This window comes from Leptinotarsa decemlineata, unplaced genomic scaffold (assembly GCF_025532065.1).
Source record: "Leptinotarsa decemlineata unplaced genomic scaffold, Ldec_3_MD MMD2_tig00026336_RagTag_RagTag, whole genome shotgun sequence".
NCBI lineage: Eukaryota > Metazoa > Arthropoda > Insecta > Coleoptera > Chrysomelidae > Leptinotarsa > Leptinotarsa decemlineata.
Window position 1 is genome coordinate 3,361,383 of NW_027412692.1, and position 18,887 is coordinate 3,380,269.

General features: G+C 35.6%; 1 protein-coding gene across 1 annotated transcript in view; it reads left to right on the plus strand.

The window, feature by feature from the left end:
• LOC111503910 (ring finger protein goliath) overlaps positions 1-18,887 on the plus strand; it is a 180,392-nt gene that overhangs the window by 118,325 nt on the left and 43,180 nt on the right. The window contains 1 exon segment of the mRNA XM_023158345.2: positions 10,735-10,867. Coding sequence (XP_023014113.2) covers positions 10,735-10,867 — 133 coding nt within the window.

Here is an 18,887-nt window from a genome sequence, read left to right on the forward strand (position 1 = left end):
AATAAATTATATGAAAAAGTAGGAATTTTTCAATATAAATTCAATATTTATACTCAGAATAGTATCAAGTTCATGGTGAATCTAACTAGGGATCGAAGGAAAGAACCGCCACTGACAAATCGCAGTAATGTGCGTAACATCACTTGGCACCTGGCAAATGAAGTGATAGGTGGTATATGCAGGAGAGCATCGACTGACAGGTTACAATCTACAATTCTGAATTGGCAAAAAAGAAGGTTTTTTGTGTTCAGATTGTTGCGTAAATAGTTCAAAATAAAAAGTGTAAAAAAGGAATGGTACAGTGTGTTGAATATATAAGTGAGCCATTTATTTCTTTGTGGAAAACCCAAGTATAGACATTAGTAAGTTAACTCGCAAACTTATATTGATTATGCTATTAGATATGTAATCTCCAGCATTTCACATGATTCCTCCTGGAAATTTTCCAATGTGACTTGTTGAAAAGGTGAATATTGTTGAAATAACCTAACTAATGTTTTTCAGCTTTGACACTTCATCCATTCCGTACCGTTGTAAAGAAAGTATTTCAAAAAGTCTCCAGACATAATAACTGAGATGACGTTTTCAAAAAAAATGTCATTGTTTCCAAATGATTTAGCTTTAAATTTTTATTTTCTATGTGTAAAATTTCAAAATCTTCGTTAAAGGTATGAATTTCTTCTGAAAAATGATTTGAAAATATTGAACTTATTTACATAGCTTCACATAGCTTATATTATATGATGTTCCGGGAGGCGGTTTCTAAATGTACTGCCGGTTTGACCAATATATATACCTTAGGACAAGTTCCACAATTCAATGTGTATACTTCTGAATACTCTCATTCGGATGTTTTGTCTTTATTAGTTTCAATGACTTCTTTGGGCGAAAAAGCCCGAAGAAGCCATTGTATGGCGAAACAGGTGTTGCGTTTATGTAAAACTGTTTAGTGAAAATCTCACAATAAAGTATTTTGAAAACGTCAGTTATTACTGAAATATTTCAAATAAATTCCTTAACCCCGTTGAATTTCGTGTCAATTTGTTATTTGAATATATTTTTAGCATGAAAATTATTTCTGAAGGAATTGTCGAAAGTTCATGACCTCCAAAGTTATGGGCGGAACACATTCCGGGTGACTGTTGTAGAACACTCAAGTTCAGTATATTGATTTTACTATGAATAGAATCGAGGTCATGAATACAATCAGATATATTACCTATATCTTTACTATTATCAATCATTTTATGGTATGCATTTTGTTTATTAATAACTGAATCAATACTATTGGCAGCACAGTTATACCGTGAGATTATTAACATATAAGGTGAAACTATATGGACAAAGCAGCAAGCGAGAAAGTGAGGGAGAGACTACAAAATATTATTATGAATTACAGTACCTACAGGGTGTCCCTGGACTTCCTCTTTTCCTCTCGGGAATGTATAGATGGGGTCAAAATATCACCAGTACTTCATATAACTTTTTTTCCTAAAATCCTTCGTTACCAAGTAACGGGCCCTCGAAGTTACAAAATGAAAAATGTTTTTCTTTGATAACTTTTCAAGTGAATATTCAAAATCATCCAAATTTTGGTAATTGACTAAACAAATGAATTCCTTCGATGAGCTTTCATGCAGGAGTCAGTTGTTTTGCTACAAAGTCAGGAACGGACTACCCCCGATGGTCCACACCCCAAAACTTTGAAATGACAGATATTTTTCAATATTTTTCAACAAATTAAGGTTACTTGGACAATTTTATGAATAAAAGTACTCGTGTGGAAAGTCGATCGGAGCAACGAGTCTTGATAAAAATGTAGTTTCACTCGACGACATCAAACCCGCTCGTCCACCATTATTTGAAATGAATAATTATCAAAGCAGAAATAATAATGATAACGTTAATTCAACAACATTTATCCTGAGATGTCTACCATTATTCGAAAATATTAGTTTTTAAGGAAAATGGAAATGATAGGTAAAATGTTCATAACGAATTTTTATAATGCAAACACGTTTAACTAACGAAACTCAAGAGCCTCAAGAGCAAACAGAAATGAAAAATCCGCTACAGAAACTGCTCGATATGACCACCTTCTCTCTCTATACATTTTCTTAGTCTGCGAAGTACCCTCTCTGTACTTGAAATAGCATTCCAGGTTCGTTTCGTATGGCTTCACAATGTAATGTTATTCTATTCAACAATGCATCTCTTGTGTGAATAGGTGTAGCGTAAACAAGGCTTTTTAGATGCCCCCACAGAAAGAAATCCAATGGATTTAAATCCGGAGACCGCGATGGCCATGAATATGGCCCACCTCTACCAATCCATCTATTGTGGAAAATATGGTTCAGATGGTCACGCACAATCAAACTAAAATGAGGAGGAGCGCCATCATGCATAAACCACATATCTCTTCGGGTTTGCAATGGAACATGTTCCAAAAGTCCATTCAAATCGTTCTGAATGAACTCCAAATAACGTTCTCCATTCAATCGGTCCTGTAGAACGAATGGTCCTATAAGATGGTTTCCTATGATACCAGCCCAAACATTCACGTTGAATTTCCGTTGGTGTTTGGTTTGCAATATCCCATGGGGATTTTCTTCGGCCCATATATGGAGATTATGAGAGTTGATAACTCCATCTCTACTGAAACTTGCTTCATCAGTGAATAAAACTCGATTAATAAAAGTCATATCCTCTCTTTGCCTATCCATGAACCAATTGGCATATTCCAGTCGTGCTGGAAAATCTTGAGGTGTCATGGCATGTACCTTCTGGATGTGAAATGGGTGGAGCAGTTGTTCCCTAATTATTCTATGAATAGTGGACTTGGATGTATGGAACTGTTCTGATAGATTTCTGATGCTCATTGAAGGATCATCAGCGACGGCTTCCAAAATATTTTCCTCCAATACAACGGTACGTACAGTCCTAGGAGCGCCCTCACCACCTCGTTTTGGCAAAACTGTACCTACAATAATATCGAAATAAAACGACGTGCTCAAATTAATTATCAATTATTACATACCTGTCTCCCTCAAGCTGCGATCGACACGCTCGAATGTTTCTCTTGACGGTACCGTTCGATTGGGAAAATGCTCGGAATACAGACGACGAGCTTCTGCAGCATTACAAAATGCTCGTCCATAAAATACATGCATATCTGCATATTCATTGAATGTAAACTGTTCGGCCATATCAAAAAAATTCAAAATATCCTATAGAATATTGACAATACAATGATAGTCATATGACAACGCACCACTCAACAAAACAAAATCGCATTCCAGTTTCTCATTTTTTATTAAAACTTTCTAAAAGGTTTTTTTGTCAACATCTGTGAAAGAAATATTATTCCCTGGATATTTTTCATCTGATCATGTGCAGCCGTTTTTGTAGTTCATTCGTTTGCTTTTTATTAGTATAGTAAATATTTTTTCCGATGTGCGTTTTTTCAGCTAAATTTAGATTCGTGTTAAAGAATTTCTCCCATAAAATTATAATTATCAGTGAAACTCCTCAACAGTTTAGCTGTGAAGAAGAATTTGAAACATTCGAATGTTGAGTTTCATGAGATTCAGATAACTGATCAACACGAAACGTGATTATTCCACACGTATTATGTACATATAAAATATGGAATGAATTCGATATTTCATAGTAGAGTAGCTTGTTAGTTTAAAAACACCACGAATCTACAGAACTTGATATTTCTTTTGAAAAAATATCTGCTATCACAATTGTGACTTAAACTTCCATATAGGTACTGTACTTTTTGTTTACGACTTCATTTTAGCATACTTTGTATTATTCCTGTTATAAATATTGTTGAATTAACGTTATCATTATTATTTCTGCTTTGATAATTATTCATTTCAAATAATGGTGGACGAGCGGGTTTGATGTCGTCGAGTAGAACTACATTTTTATCAAGACTCGTTGCTCCGATCGACTTTCCACACGAGTACTTTTATTCATAAAATTGTCCAAGTAACCTTATTTTGTTGAAAAATATCTGTCATTTCAAAGTTTTGGGGTGTGGACCATCGGGGGTAGTCCGTTCCTGACTTTGTAGCAAAACAACTGACTCCTGCATGAAAGCTCATCGACGGAATTCATTTGTTTAGTCAATTACCAAAATTTGGATGATTTTGAATATTCACTTGAAAAGTTATCAAAGAAAAACATTTTTCATTTTGTAACTTCAAGGGCCCGTAACTTGGTTACGAAGACTTTTAGGAAAAAAAGTTATATGAAGTACTGGTGATATTTTGACCCCATCTATACATTCCCGAGACGAAAAGAGGAAGTCCAGGGACACCCTGTATTTGTTGGGTAAGCTTATGTTGTTGCTCACAGTGTCGTTGAGATTTTGTCGCTAATGAGTTACAAAAACAATTTAAAAATATAATAAAAATGAAAACTATGTGCATGTGCAAATACATACGTTAAGTACTCGGGAGTTAAAAATAGTAAACATTATAATAATAATAAAATCTCATATCAGTTGAAACTTGTAGAGAAAACTTTTTAATAATAACATAGCTGGCGCATGTAATTCAATATGTTACATTCTGTTATCATATTATTGAGATGGAAAATTTACCATGAATTTGAAGTTTATTTAAAAATTCTACGTAGGTGCTCATTGTTGCCAATTATCATATAAAGGGGGATGCAACCTACTAAGATTCAGTTAACCAACTCTAACCAAATTAAATTACAACACTACAAATTATGTGATATTTTCTATTAACAAAATCATGAAAATTCTGAAACCCAACCCCAAGCAAACAGGAATTCATTTTTTTATTTATTTGTTCACAGGTTAACTTCCAATTTTTATACAAAGATAACTACTCTAGTATCTATATATCTAATAAATCAACCTATATAGAGAAAATTAAAATGAATGGTGATGAAAATAGTCTTATAAATCTATACCACGTAGAGTTTATCTAAGAGTGCTTTGAGAGATCTGAAACAAATTAATTTTGGTCTCATTGGCCATTAATAGAATTCTAGACAAACGAGAATGTTTTCCATAATTACACGTATGAAAGTCCAGACTGAAAGTTTGGTTGGAACAAGCAGATTGACTTGACAGAGGAGAGTTGGGCAATTAATTACGTTGTTCAACATTTATGGAGAAGTATCATACCTGCATGCCAATAGTAGAGCGAATTAATTCCAAATGGCATATTCATTTTGAAGGCAACATATCTAAGAACTTTGTTCTGAACTTTCTCAATATTATGACTGTGGTTGAAGTTGGAGACCAGATACAAGTGCAATATTCAGTCACTGATATTATCAATGCAAAGTACTGCATTTTAATAAAAAATATGGTGGTGAAATCTTCAGTTCATCTGCATATAAATCATAACATTTTCATCGCTTCTTTAGATATGTGTTCATACTGTAAATGAAAGTCCATCTTGACATTCATCATAACACCCAGATTTTACATGTTTCAACTTCTTCCCTGCAATACTATAACCAGCTGTATAAAGGTTTAATGACTCTGAAAGGGAAATACTTTCTCTGAAAAGGAAATACTTTCACATTTTGCCACATTGACATCCATGTAATTCACACCAATCTGAGAAAGATTTATGGTCCATTTGAATTTTTGCACAATCCTGCAATGAATCTAGTGCTCTGAACATTTTTAGATCGTCTGCAAACATCAGTATTTCAGAGTGAGTAATTTTTTCTTTGATATCATTCACGAAGATATTGAAAAGAAACGGTCTCAAGTGACTGCCTTGAGGTACTCCTGAGGTAACAGATATCTCATGAGAAATAAATCTTTAATTTTCACAAACTGTGCTCTATTACAAAGATAACTTGGGAACCAGTCCAAAAAAAGCCAATTGCCTTTAATTTTCCACAAAGAACTTTATGGTTCCCGATGTCAATTGCTTTTGAAAAATCGCTGTGAATTACATCCACTTGTTATTTATTTTCCAGAGCAATCAAAACATACTGGCTATACAACAGTAGATAAGTATTGGCAGATTTACCTTCACTAAATCCATGCTGTTCATTGATATAATCACTTGTTTTAAAGGAATCTTTATATTATCACAAATGATATGTCCAAGTAGTTTGGGTATTGTACTTATATGCTGATCGAAAATTCTTGTTGTTTACTTTGTTACCAGACTCGAAAATTGGTATTATATAACTTGATTTCCAAATGATGAGGAATTTTCCCAAACTGATTGAAGCGGAAAATAATAAGAACAGTGGTTTAGCTAGTGTAAATCTACAGGTTTTTAGTAGCATCGGTGAAATGTCATCTAGTCCTGGACCCTTGTATGGATCTAATTCTGAAAATATTGGTATTTCATTGTCTATATTTGGTCTATAAACTGATTGAATTATTTCTTTCTAAAAAAGTCAAGAGGCTTAGGCTTTTGACTAATCCATCCATCTTATACATACATGCGTTTTAATAACATGTCGAATCATAGGTTCTAGGATAAAACATATTCACATATTCTGAACCTACTTCTATATCTTACAACAATTCACTTTTGCAAGCGAGCGTTAACAAAAGACAGCGTTATTTTCAAATTTGACAATTCGGAAACTTAGTTCTGAACTAATACGTTCGCCAGTGGTTTGGAATTGGGAAGGATTGAAAGACTTGTTTACTTGGTGATAGTTTATAGACGAACTAGTTGTTGCTCGCGACATCCCCCGCATAGAATTTCGTTTGCCACATTAAGTTTCGTGACGGACCATTTTGAAGAAATAGTTAAAATACTTTTTTATTAATCCCAAACTTAAGGTTTCCAACCAAACAAACGAAATTCAATACAATCTTTAAACCCTATTTTTCCCCCTTGGGGGTAGAAATTCCTGATTCCCTTTATTGATGCTTGTTTACGCCATACAAAGAACCTGCCTGCATATTTTAAGATTCTTCAGTAGCTTCGGCTGTACGTTAAAATAAGAGCGAGCAACAGCAGTTAATTTATATTTTCACTTCAAAAATACAGTAACTAAAAAAATATGCCAACTGCACTAAGTAATGAATAGCTTTGAGAATCGAATTATGTTACCTACAACCAACACAACCGTCACGACGTCTGCCCTCCCACGTCTGCCCGCGTTCGAGTCGCGTTCTCGGCGATGGCGCTTCACTGCTTAAACCGCCCCTCTACCCTCGCGTATCGTCCACCGTCGTCTTATAGTAGACGCGACGTGCAATGGCTTACTGCGTTGCGTCAAGTTAATCTTATCATGATAACTTTCAAACGATTCGTTCAAATTACTTAATGTTCAAGACAAAGTTTATTTTTAATAAATATTCAAAACAAGAGTTGTATCAATTTTTATAAAAAATTTGCAGATATTCTAAAATATGCATTGGAAAGAAAGTATCCAATTTGATTGTATTTATGGCTCAGTACTTTGCATATATGGTGGCTACCACATATATTATCGCGCACTTTTATTCACAACTATTTGAGATAAACAATCTTACGGTACATTATCTGCATTTAACTCTAAGGGTATAGGCAGCCCAAGCCAAGATAGCTCTCAGGGAGTAAGAATTTTTCGGCTAATGTAATACTTATAGTTATATTATGACCAAAATTACACAAAACCTTTGTAAATTGTAGCCGATATTCTGATGTATAAGCTGTATTTATGTAAAGTTTCATCTAAATCCGTTCAGTCGTTTAGGCGTGAAAGAGCCACAAACATACATACAAACATCCTTCCTTACAAACTTTCACATTTTTGAAATCAGTATAGAACTATAGATGAATATGAATGGATAATGAATATTTTCAAAATGCATGATACCGTTTGGCTCGCCTTTGCCATAATGCTCATATTTCTTTAACTTGCTATTCAGAGAGTCAACACCTCATTTCCCAAACATCCGATATTCCTTAAAGAAAACAACTCCAAATTCCTACATTATATTCCACTCGCGTGTTGTTTGAAGTTGAACATGAATCTGCAAAATACAAATATTTTTCTCGATCATCTCAACGTTCCCAGAAATATATTGTTATTCAGTGAATGTCTTTTATATCCGGTGCTGACAACAAATAAAATAGCATGCGGTTTCCAGTTACTTTGACCGGATTCTCGATTTACCTACATGTTGCTATAGGATTCAAATTCAACTTCTTTCGGAGAAAAAAGGAAAATGGCTGATCCTGAGATAATAAATATCAGCTGCTTGCGATAGAAATCTCCAGCTGATGTTATTTAGAAATATTCTTTTTTTGAGAAAAAATATGTTTATTTTACCTTGAAAAACTAGTTGTTTGCATCTAAAAATCATTCGAAAACTTGTGAAACTGGTACCTATGTAGGCAGACAATGTTAAGAGAAAACTCTTTTTCAATTTGTTCTACTTGTATATAACAATAAAGAAAACAATCTATCAATGGGGATTGTTCCTCAATTTGAGTTTTTCAAATTCACTTCGAAAAGTATTCAAATTGATGTTTCAAATGTTGAGTTTTAATTTTTAAAGGGATTTGTTTCTTATTCACATGTTGGCAACAGCGCCTATATCAAGTTGAAATAATTTATACGTGCCTAGATATTCTACTCTAAAAAAGGAAAATTATCTTTATAAATCAACAATTAAGGCAAAATATAAATAGTAGTTTAATACCACCTCCACAAGTCACATAAACAACAGTTGTTTTGTTATGTATTTATATAGAGGAAGATAGGTTAGGTGCACAAAATGTCATGTGTAACAGAATGTCTCGGAACTCGGAACATAAGTAAACAGAACAGCAAGCCTCTGAAATATGTCATCTTTGTTTGTCTCATACAGGTAACAGATTCATTGTCCTTTATTAGCTATAACCGATGTTGCCAAATGGTGAAATAGAAACTAATACCTTCAAATGTTGAATGCATTATTTCATTCCTCTTTTTTAAGTATTTAAATAATTTTTTAAAGAAAAAGGTTGAAATGATAAGTTTGAAATGCGTTGTTCAAGAGCTATGTTATGAAAACTACTTGATTTTCGTCAGGAGGAACATTTCCCATTTCTGAAATCAATAAAAGGTAATCTATTTTTGGGAAAGGAAGTTTTTGGCTTTCTACTACTCCATCTTGATACAAAAAAAAGTGGGAATCTTCCAAAGAAAGAAAGGAAGTAATCAATTTGAAAATAAGGAACTCTATAAATGGATGTGAATATCATGCAAAGAAGCAACTTTCAGACACAAACTAGAAGCCCTCCTGAAACAGCTACTTTCATACAAACATTGAATTACACGAAAAAAAAACATTTCGAAACAAATATGAACAAATTTTATATGAACACTGAATTATACAGAAGATACTTTTCTCCATTCAGTTTGTATTCCAAACATTCGTTATGGAATAAAATCAGATATCATTCAAAGGAGTTCTACTTTAAATGAATGGTAACAAATTCCACTTACATGGAACACTGTCATCCTCACTGGTAGATATCGATGTTTCACCGTAAGACACTTGCCCTAAGGCTCTTCAGTACCAAATTGGATAACATTATAGAAAATACACACAAATCATTCATGAATTACGATTTTTAATGTCACGGAATAAGTTTGATCTACTTATGTCTTCAATGACATCGTAATGACATTCATTCACCTATTTGATTAAATCCCAGCCAAGAGGAATCTTATTTGAATTGAAGGGGTTTTATTTTTAGGAGTGATTAATTTTTGGGATACAAAAAAATGTGGGGATCTTCCCAAAAATTAATCACTCCTAAAAATATAACCCCTTCAAATCAAAGTTAATCTACTCATACACCTCAAATTCAAAAAGTTACAATTTTCCATTACTACATTCCTACAAATAAACTGAGAGTAGAAATATAGAAATAATTTTCTGATTGACTTGGCCGTAACTTGATGAAAATCCGTTAGTAAATCCACAAACTAATGATGTACTGTTTGGAACCTTTGGTGTAGTAATGAATATTACTGGACTTTTTTCCCCAACACCAAATGGTTATTTTTACACCTCGACACGTGTTTCGATCACCAATTGATCATCTTCAAGAGGAAGATAAAACTGAACCTCTTGAAGATGATCACTTGGTGATCGAAACACGTGTCGAGGTGTAAAAATAACGATTTGGTGTTGGGAAAAAACACCAGTAATATTTAAATCCACAAACTACACTAACGATTTGATTGTCACAAACTTTATTTTCAAACAACAAAAAAGTGGCTTAATTTCTGAATAAACAAGATTTTGAAATTGCATATAGAACAGATAATACGTTGGGAAAGTTTGTTGAAAACAATAAAGACGAAACATCCAAATTCCAGAAATCAGGAGTATATAAATTGAATTGTTGAACTTGTCCTAAGACACTTTTTTTTAAATAAAAACAAAACAACATTCAGTTTTATCTGGTTTCTTCATTGTCACACAGATGATCCATAGCTTATATTGTTTCGAGATAATTAAATTCAAATATTAGCATTAAACTGCGGTTACCTTTTAATTTCAAATGTTTCTTCCGTATGTATGTCCGTTCAAACATCGGTCACTCACCTTGGCCGCTGTTTCCTTATTAATTTTCAATCAACATTGAGCCAGACCCACCTCTATCATTATTTAGTTTTCATCTTGAAAATCTAAGTATTTATTCGGCCATGACCAGTAATATTTCCTAGACATCAATTAACTATGTAGTTTTGTGATTTATTAATTTTTTTTTGTTTCAGGAAATATCAGTGCGGTATTTATTTATAAATGGAAAGGCGACGAATTAGCAAACAAATTAGAAAATGACTCAAAAGTATTTATTCACATCACAATAGCTGGACATACGTCATCTAGAACTGCAAATATCAATAGGTAAGTCCATCCATCTTGGTAAATAATAAAATTTCCTTTCTCTTCATTTAAATACTACACTAACAAGCGATAAATTATCTTAATGGTAGTGTGTTCGACTAACGATCCAAAGATTGTCAGTTCCTATCCCTTAGACCAGATATTTTGTTACGTTTCACATAACGGGAATGTGAATCGACATGATGCTCACTAGGTGGCTCAACATGTTATCAACATAGCCTATCAAGAACGTGAGAATGATGACATAATTCGATGCCGTGGCAGCAAAAGTTGCGGAACCAGAAGAAAATAATTCAAGAACTATTTTAGAAAAAAGCAAAACATGATATTTTCTCCCAAGTATTTTGAACTCGATACAAGGTATCAAAAATTACTCGGAGTACTTTTCTGTTGATTTCGTTGTTCAGAATCGGAATTCACAAATTTTCGAAGGGAGAAAGATATTCCTGGAAATGTTCAACATTCGTGAAGCTCGTGATGAGGATCGTATCTTTCTATTCCAATATCCCCAAAATAAAAAGAGACATCAAAAATATTCATTTGGCTAGTTGTGTACTTGAACAGTTTGATACATTTTCACGAAGCCAATATGGTGCGGAAATTTTGAAGGAATTAACTCCATCTGATATCTTCAAAATTTCCACGTATTCAAAATTATGATATAACTATTTTATTCATCCTAGAGGTATGGCACCCTTGCTCTCTGGCTAGAAAAGGCATAGAATCGACCATAACTGGCAGGATCTATGCCATGCTGGTAAACAGAACTGCAACTGCAACCTGAGCCATTAGGCTCAGGGTCACCAGAGGTTGCCCTCAAGGTGGTGGCTGTTTGATGCCCTCGACAGAGGAAAAGTAGATCTGCAAGCTTATGTAGATGACCTTGTCATCTTGGCAAGGTCCATGTCGAGAAGGGTAGCTTATAATATCCTCCAAAGCCCGATGGACTTCGTTCACAGTTGGTGACTGAGGGAGCAGATGTCTGTCAACCCCAGCAAAACTGTGATAATCCCTTTCACCAGGAGGAGAAAATTGGACGATCTAACACCACTTTTCCTCAATTGTGAGGTCATTCCATTTGGAAAGGAGGTAAAATGTCTTGGCATTGTCCTTGATAAAAAACTCACCTGGAACGCTCACTTGGAAAAAGTTTTACACAAAGCCAGACTGTCCCTATAGGCATGTCGAAGGATTTGTGGTAAAACTTGGGGTTAAGGTCCCAAACAAATCCATTGGATTCATGTGATGATTGTCAGACCAATGATCACGTATGGTGCAATTACTTGGTGGCCGAAGGCTTTAACAGAAAACGGCCCAGGCGAAGCTCTCTGGCATACAGAGACAGGCTTTTCTGGTTATCAGTGGTGCCATCAGTACCACACCGTCAGCGGCCATGGAGATCCTTCTAGATCTGCACATTGCCAATTGCACAAATCAATTTAATGCAAATCACAACAGATTGTTGGTTGATACTGGAAGTGACATCATTCTGGAAATGACCTCTGGCTTTATGCCTCCAACTGTCAACTAAGAACTGCCTTATAAAATACTGTTCCCGAGTAGAGAGGACTGGATCCTCCGGGAGAAGGAAATATTAAAGATAGCTGTTGGTTTACAGATGGATAAAAAACACCTTCCGGTTCTGGTGCAGGTGTTTTCAGTCGCAGACCCAGAACAGATATATCAACCTGCCTAAGAACCTATGCGACCTATTTCAAACGAAAATTTACGCTATTGAATTGTGTACGGAGAGATTGGAAGAATCCAACCACATACACAAGTCAATAAAAATATTCTCGGACAGTCAAGCGGCATTGAAAGCTTTCAGCTCCTACCGAGCAATGTCTAAATTGGTAGCAAATTGCCAAAAACGACTCTCCTCGATATGAAGACTTAAAAGATTGTCTCTGGTCTGGGTTCCTGGCCATACTGGCCTGGAAGGCAATGAAGTTGCTGACTCCTTTGCAAAGGAAGGTGCTGCAAGCGCTTCATCGGACCAGAACCTGTCGTTGGCATCGCTTTAGGCTTTGCCAAACAAAGATTGACCACCTGGATGGCAAGAAGATTTATGGTCTTCTGGCAGAATCTTCCAGAATTGGCTCACTCCAAGGCGTTTATTCGCCCTTCGAAGCTTGATACCAAACAGTTGTTGGACTACAGTAGGAATGAACTACGATGTCTAACAGGCCTTCTTACAGGCACTGTCATTTGAATCATCATGTGTAGGGACTCGGACTGTCGGAAAACAGTGTGTTTCGCCTCTGTTTGGAAAATGATGAAACAGCAGAGCACATACTTTGTGCCTGCCCCGCTGGTGACCGAATCAGGTTTTTAGAGTTCGGTAAAGCCGTACTCATGCCATCCGACCTGAAATACCACTCACCATACAAACTAATCAGCTTCGTTAAGAAACTGCGTTTATTTGGTCGAGTGTGAATAGGTGTGAAGCACAATAAACCCTTGCGGGTTGCGATGGAGGGTCGAATAGATCCACTCACTTTGGAGCTAACCTAACCTCAATCCTTGCCAATACCTCGGAAAAACGATTTGTGAAAGTTGTGGCACGAGCAAATGAGAGTGCCGCAAAGACACAAGTAGCACACTATAATTTTTATAGGATTAAATCAAAAATATATTTATTAACCAGTAAACTACATATTTTACGACTTGATAGGTAATTATGACTGTAAAAATGTTTATTGACGGTACTGTAGTTAGCAATATTAATTGCAGGAATATTATCTTGAATTTTCTTTGTCTTTTCTTTTTTTTTTTTGAAAAATATATTCCACTAGTAGATGCTGTTTCATTTTCACCTGATTGTGAGATTTTATTTGCTAAGGATCATTTTTTTGATAGACTGTCATCTATATATTCGGTTGTTTCAAAAGTTTTGTTCGTTTTTATGAGTCTACTTTAAACTGTAATATTTTATTTAATCGAATAGAGCGCCATCTGAATCAGTGCAAGTTTTCCAACGTAACACGAGTCAATTAATTCCGTCAGCATAAAAATTGCGTGGTCGGGATGCGATGAATTCGACGAAGGCCGTTTTTGCCTGGTCCTGATAGGCAAAGGTTTTACCTGGTCCTGATAGGCAAAGGTTATACCGATGAGAAAGTTAATTGGCGAGTGTCTGGGGAGTATGGTTGGTGAGGCAGAACTCTCAATATGACTCTGCTGTGATGGTTTGGCTGGTGAATCACACCAGCCGCGGACCTCGAAACATGACAATTTCTGTCGATCGTGGGGAGCACCCCCTTTTCGAGCTTTTTGAGCTGACGCCCAGTTCTTCCGCCATGCCACGCACCATTTGTGATGGGTCAGTCTCCACCAAGGTCCTCTAATCCTCGTCTTGGATTACTGTAGGTTGATCACTTCGGAGTCATCTTCGATGCTCAAATCTCTGAAATAATACTCCGCAAACCAACGTCGAACAGTGCATGTCTGGTTGATTTTTCGGGCTTTTTGGCAACGATTTGGTTCAATTTGAATGTGTAGAGAAAAATTGCCCGAAAATCGCTAAAATACATTCTATAGATACTAATAAGCTGAGTACAAAATGAAGATTCGTTAACTTTTGAAACAATCCAGTAATATTCTCTGAAAAATACCAAAAATTTTGGGACAATCTTTTGGATATATTTTGTCTTATTTTTGTGTCTTTTGAGTTTTAGTTGTAGTTTGAACACCTAAATAGGGTTTTATTCCTAGGAAATTATAGAATGCATAAAAAGACAAAATTCAAAAATTCCATAGATTTTTTATTACATTTCTAATAAACCCTATAAAAGCTAGAACGAAATAAAAATAATGGAAATTTTCATTTTGTGTTTAGCGTTTTTATAATGTAGTTGTAAAACAGCTTCAGTGGGGTTTTTGAAACAGATAAGTACTTTGTCATACGGTTATTGCAACAGAAATGACATATTCGTTTCATCGAAAAAAATGGATTAGAAACAAGCTTATCATTACATTGATGGGTATTTTTGTTCCCATAATCTCATTACAGAATGAATACATTAAGGTCGTCCTTGCTGAGAGTTAAAATTTCATGTTGCATGCCTCAGACTAAAATGGGTTTATGAATATTAACGAATATAAACAGTTCATTGTCATTTCTACTTTTTTCAGCAAATTATTCGAAATAATCGATAAATATTACTATAAACTAGCTGGCGAGTAAATATTGACTTAATAAAATGGTAGTGGTTCAAATAGCGACAGTTTAGTAGGATACAGAAGAGGTATTTCGGAAGTTCGAACATGCCCTTAACCTAGATATTCAAGGGTACTTTGGATGGATCGATATACAGTATGAAGAATGGAAAATTTATAGATTTGGGAATATATGTGTGTATGGATTCAAGTGGAGAAAAAGCGATCTTTTCTCTTTACCTTTTCGTTACTGCTTCAATCTCTTCAAATGTTTATAATTTGTTGAAACTGTAATTGTAATGAGATAATTATTTTTCTCCTAATACGAATATAGTTGGTACTTTCTCTCTCAGAAAAAATATGATGAATAAAACTTTTAAAATGTCCACTTTTAATTTTTAACTTATTTCTGTAAGAAATACCCAGGATAATACAATTTTCACGTCAAATAAAGCTGTTTATCGTTTGAAATGGAAAACAAAATCCTAGATATTGTCAATAGTTTCCATCCCGAACCTAATTTTACCGTAGAAATAGAATAAAATAATCTTTCTTTGCATGAAATTAATAAAGGGGCTGTGCCAAAATAGGATGGACTGAGATCACAAATCAGCTTTTTTGAAATTTTAGTGATTTACAATTCACAAAATAGCTTTTAACAAAATAAACATTGCATTCAAGAATTTTCAAGAAAAATAATAATTGAAAAAAACTCATTAAAAATAATCTACCAGTATAAAATTACTCCTGACACTAACAATAAAAACTTAATTAATATAAAATATTATGGTATATATGATAGATATGTCAAAAATATTTTTGCGCTACCTCCCGATAAACAACAACAAAAAGTGACCCGTTCAAATGATGATAAAAAATAGATCTTTCAAATATGAATTGATTTGAGAAATAGTCAATTAAGTTTAATACGGTTGACTATTGTCAATGCGATAGTCGTATTACAATATATTGGATATTTCGGTTCTCATTTTGATGCGTAGTTTCTTAATAAATATATTTATAGTAGAAAACATTTTCAAAAATAATGTTTTATTCACATGATCCAAAACATAAAACAAACATAAGACCAAAACCATCACATGTCAATCTTAAATTGGTTTCGAATTGATCATGGTTCACAGGCTTTCAAGATTGCTGTCTAACAGATTATTTTCTTGATAGGTATAATTGCAACCGCTGGTCTAAGTTGAATCTATTGAAAACACTTTTCCACACCAGCACAGAAATACTGTATCTCTACGCCACGTTAATCAAGTTAGCCATTGCAGCCATTGCAGTAAAATGATAAAAATATTCTTGTTTTTCTCATCAATTTTAAGAGTCGACCAAATGCTAATATTAACTAATTATCTTTTATTACTGTGAACATTTTTTATGACACCCGTAAATTTTCTGTGTACTAAACGAGTTATCTAAATATATAAACCGTTTCATGTTTTCCACCTTCGGAAATCTACTTGGTGATTTGTAATTTTACGCCAGTCAAATTAACTCAAAAAAGAGGCCAGCAACACAATAAAACTTACTGGTAATTTTTTTCGGAATTCTTTGAGGGGGGGTCACTGGGAGCCTCAATTCAAGTTCCCGGGGTACCAAACCCGTTGCGCTATCCGCCATCTCGAATTTAAGGGTGATGTGGTCGGTACAAATTATGATTCGGTGACATTAAAGATGAAGTTTTACCGTTATCAACAATTGGCAACACCATAACAATCGACAAAACGTCTGTGCTCATGAACCCCCTCCTGATTTTCCAATGAATCAGTATTTCTTAGGTTCACCCCAACATCCCCTCAGGTATAAATTGAAAAATAACGATCCTACGAAATAATTAATAGGAACCAAAATTGTAAAAAAAATATTTTGAACAACATTGTTTATTACATATTTTCTCGTAAAATTGAAAGAGTGTAGACCCACAGCACTTAGGCCACATGTGACACATTGTATATCTTCCCGAGGAGTCGTCCTCCTAGGTCATCGTCCATCCTGTCCTTTCCAGGAAGGTGAACAGGTCACTAGGAGACACCTTTTTTATATTGGCAGGTGTAGGCCAAGACTCGACGAACACACACTCTCTTTGGCAACCTTGAGGTGTCTCACGGTGTCCTCCGCGAAGGTTTTGGAAGGTGCAGCGACATTACTGTCGTTGCGCGGCTTCTTTAACCTTCTTGGGGTTCCCTCCGTGAAGGTGCACAAGTGAGGGAGCTTTCCTGCATGCAGGGGCAGCCGGTTCCTTGCCTTTATTCAAGGCGGAGCTCTTGGCACCCGCCGCAGAAAGTGCCCTTGCTATTGGAGGTGGAATGGAGGAGGCGAAAGTGCACTTATTGTTGCTGCCACTTCTGCCTCTTTCTCTCTCTTTCTCCTTTTGGCCTAGGCGCCGCAAATGCGCTTACGCCTTGACCTTTGTATTACATCACGAGGTGATCTACTATGTCCAGCCTCATTCCAAGCGGAAGATTGGGGTGGATATTTCTGTTCATTCCCAGCCACCGCCTTAGATTGAGGTGAACACTTCTGTCCAGCCTCGGGATTGATTTTTGTTGTGTCTGCTGTTCGTTTCATATATGTGTGTTCCCACGAGTAGCAATGGAAGAGTTGTCACCTCTGGTGGAGCCCCGCATTACCAGAGGTAGACTAATCACAATGAGGTTCGCCCAGTTCCCCAAGAGGTTCGTGACCGCATATACCTTAGCTTGGGTAGGCTGGTCCACGGTGGCATGTTTTGCAAAGGCTTTTGGGGAGTTTTAGTTCCCCTCGCCCTACTTATTTCTGCCATTGACCAGGAGTCCGGCGACCCCGTCCGTAATGACACATTGGCTTCCCGGGTAGGGCCTCCAGGACGCGCCTGATAGGTAGCCCAACCCACGGGAAATAAATGTGATATGAGATTTTACCCTCTTCTTTTCTTGGGTATGAATCGAAAAATATCGATTCTACGAAAAAATTGATTGCAACCAAACTTGTAAAAAATTTTATTTTGAACAACATTGTTCATTACAATTTTTCTCGTAAAATAAAAAATCTGTCTGTTTAAAAAATATGTTTTTCCGATAACCAGCTGTCGCACCCCTACGAACGACAACCCTTAGAAGGCGAAACTTGTTACAGCTAAGAACTAACGAGATCTTACCTTTTGACGTGTGATTCTTAACACGGATTGTACGAGAGCAAGTGAAAATCGATCGTTAAGCCTGGGGCTTGAACTGCCGACCAACACGGCGGTCGAATCAAGTGAGTGAACAAAGCACCCACGTCGAACCGCCGGGCTACCGACAGAGTTGTTCAAAAAAAAAAAAGGTTACTTCCTCTTTTCGGGTATGGATCTAAAATTGTGGGAAATTGAATTTCAAACAACTTTTGTAATAACTACCTCTCGTGTGAAATTGAAGATGAACGAGTTATTCAATAAACAAAATTTAACCCCCAAATTCAAGTTGGCGGATTACACAAAGGGTCTGGTACCCCGGGAGCTTAAATTTAGACTACCAGTGACTCCTCCCCCAAAGAATTCTGACAAAAATTCCAATAAAAATGTTTGCTTTGTCAAATCCTAATTCGACTGGGATATTCTCATCCATAATCCATCTGAAGGAATTCTAAAAAATAAATGTTTTTCATGGATTTAAGTAAAGTTATAATGAGTTATATAGGAATGTAGGCTCTAATGGCTGCCGTCTATGTTTTGGGTGGTTTCGGAGTTTTGCTGTGGTCTTCTTTGGTTACAATCTCCAATCGTTTCACCTGTGACTGCGGCAGTCATCTTCAGTAGCAGTCATGTTTAGTATCGGTTGACGTATCAACTGAAACTGAAGCTCTCATTTCTGCCATGTCTTTTATT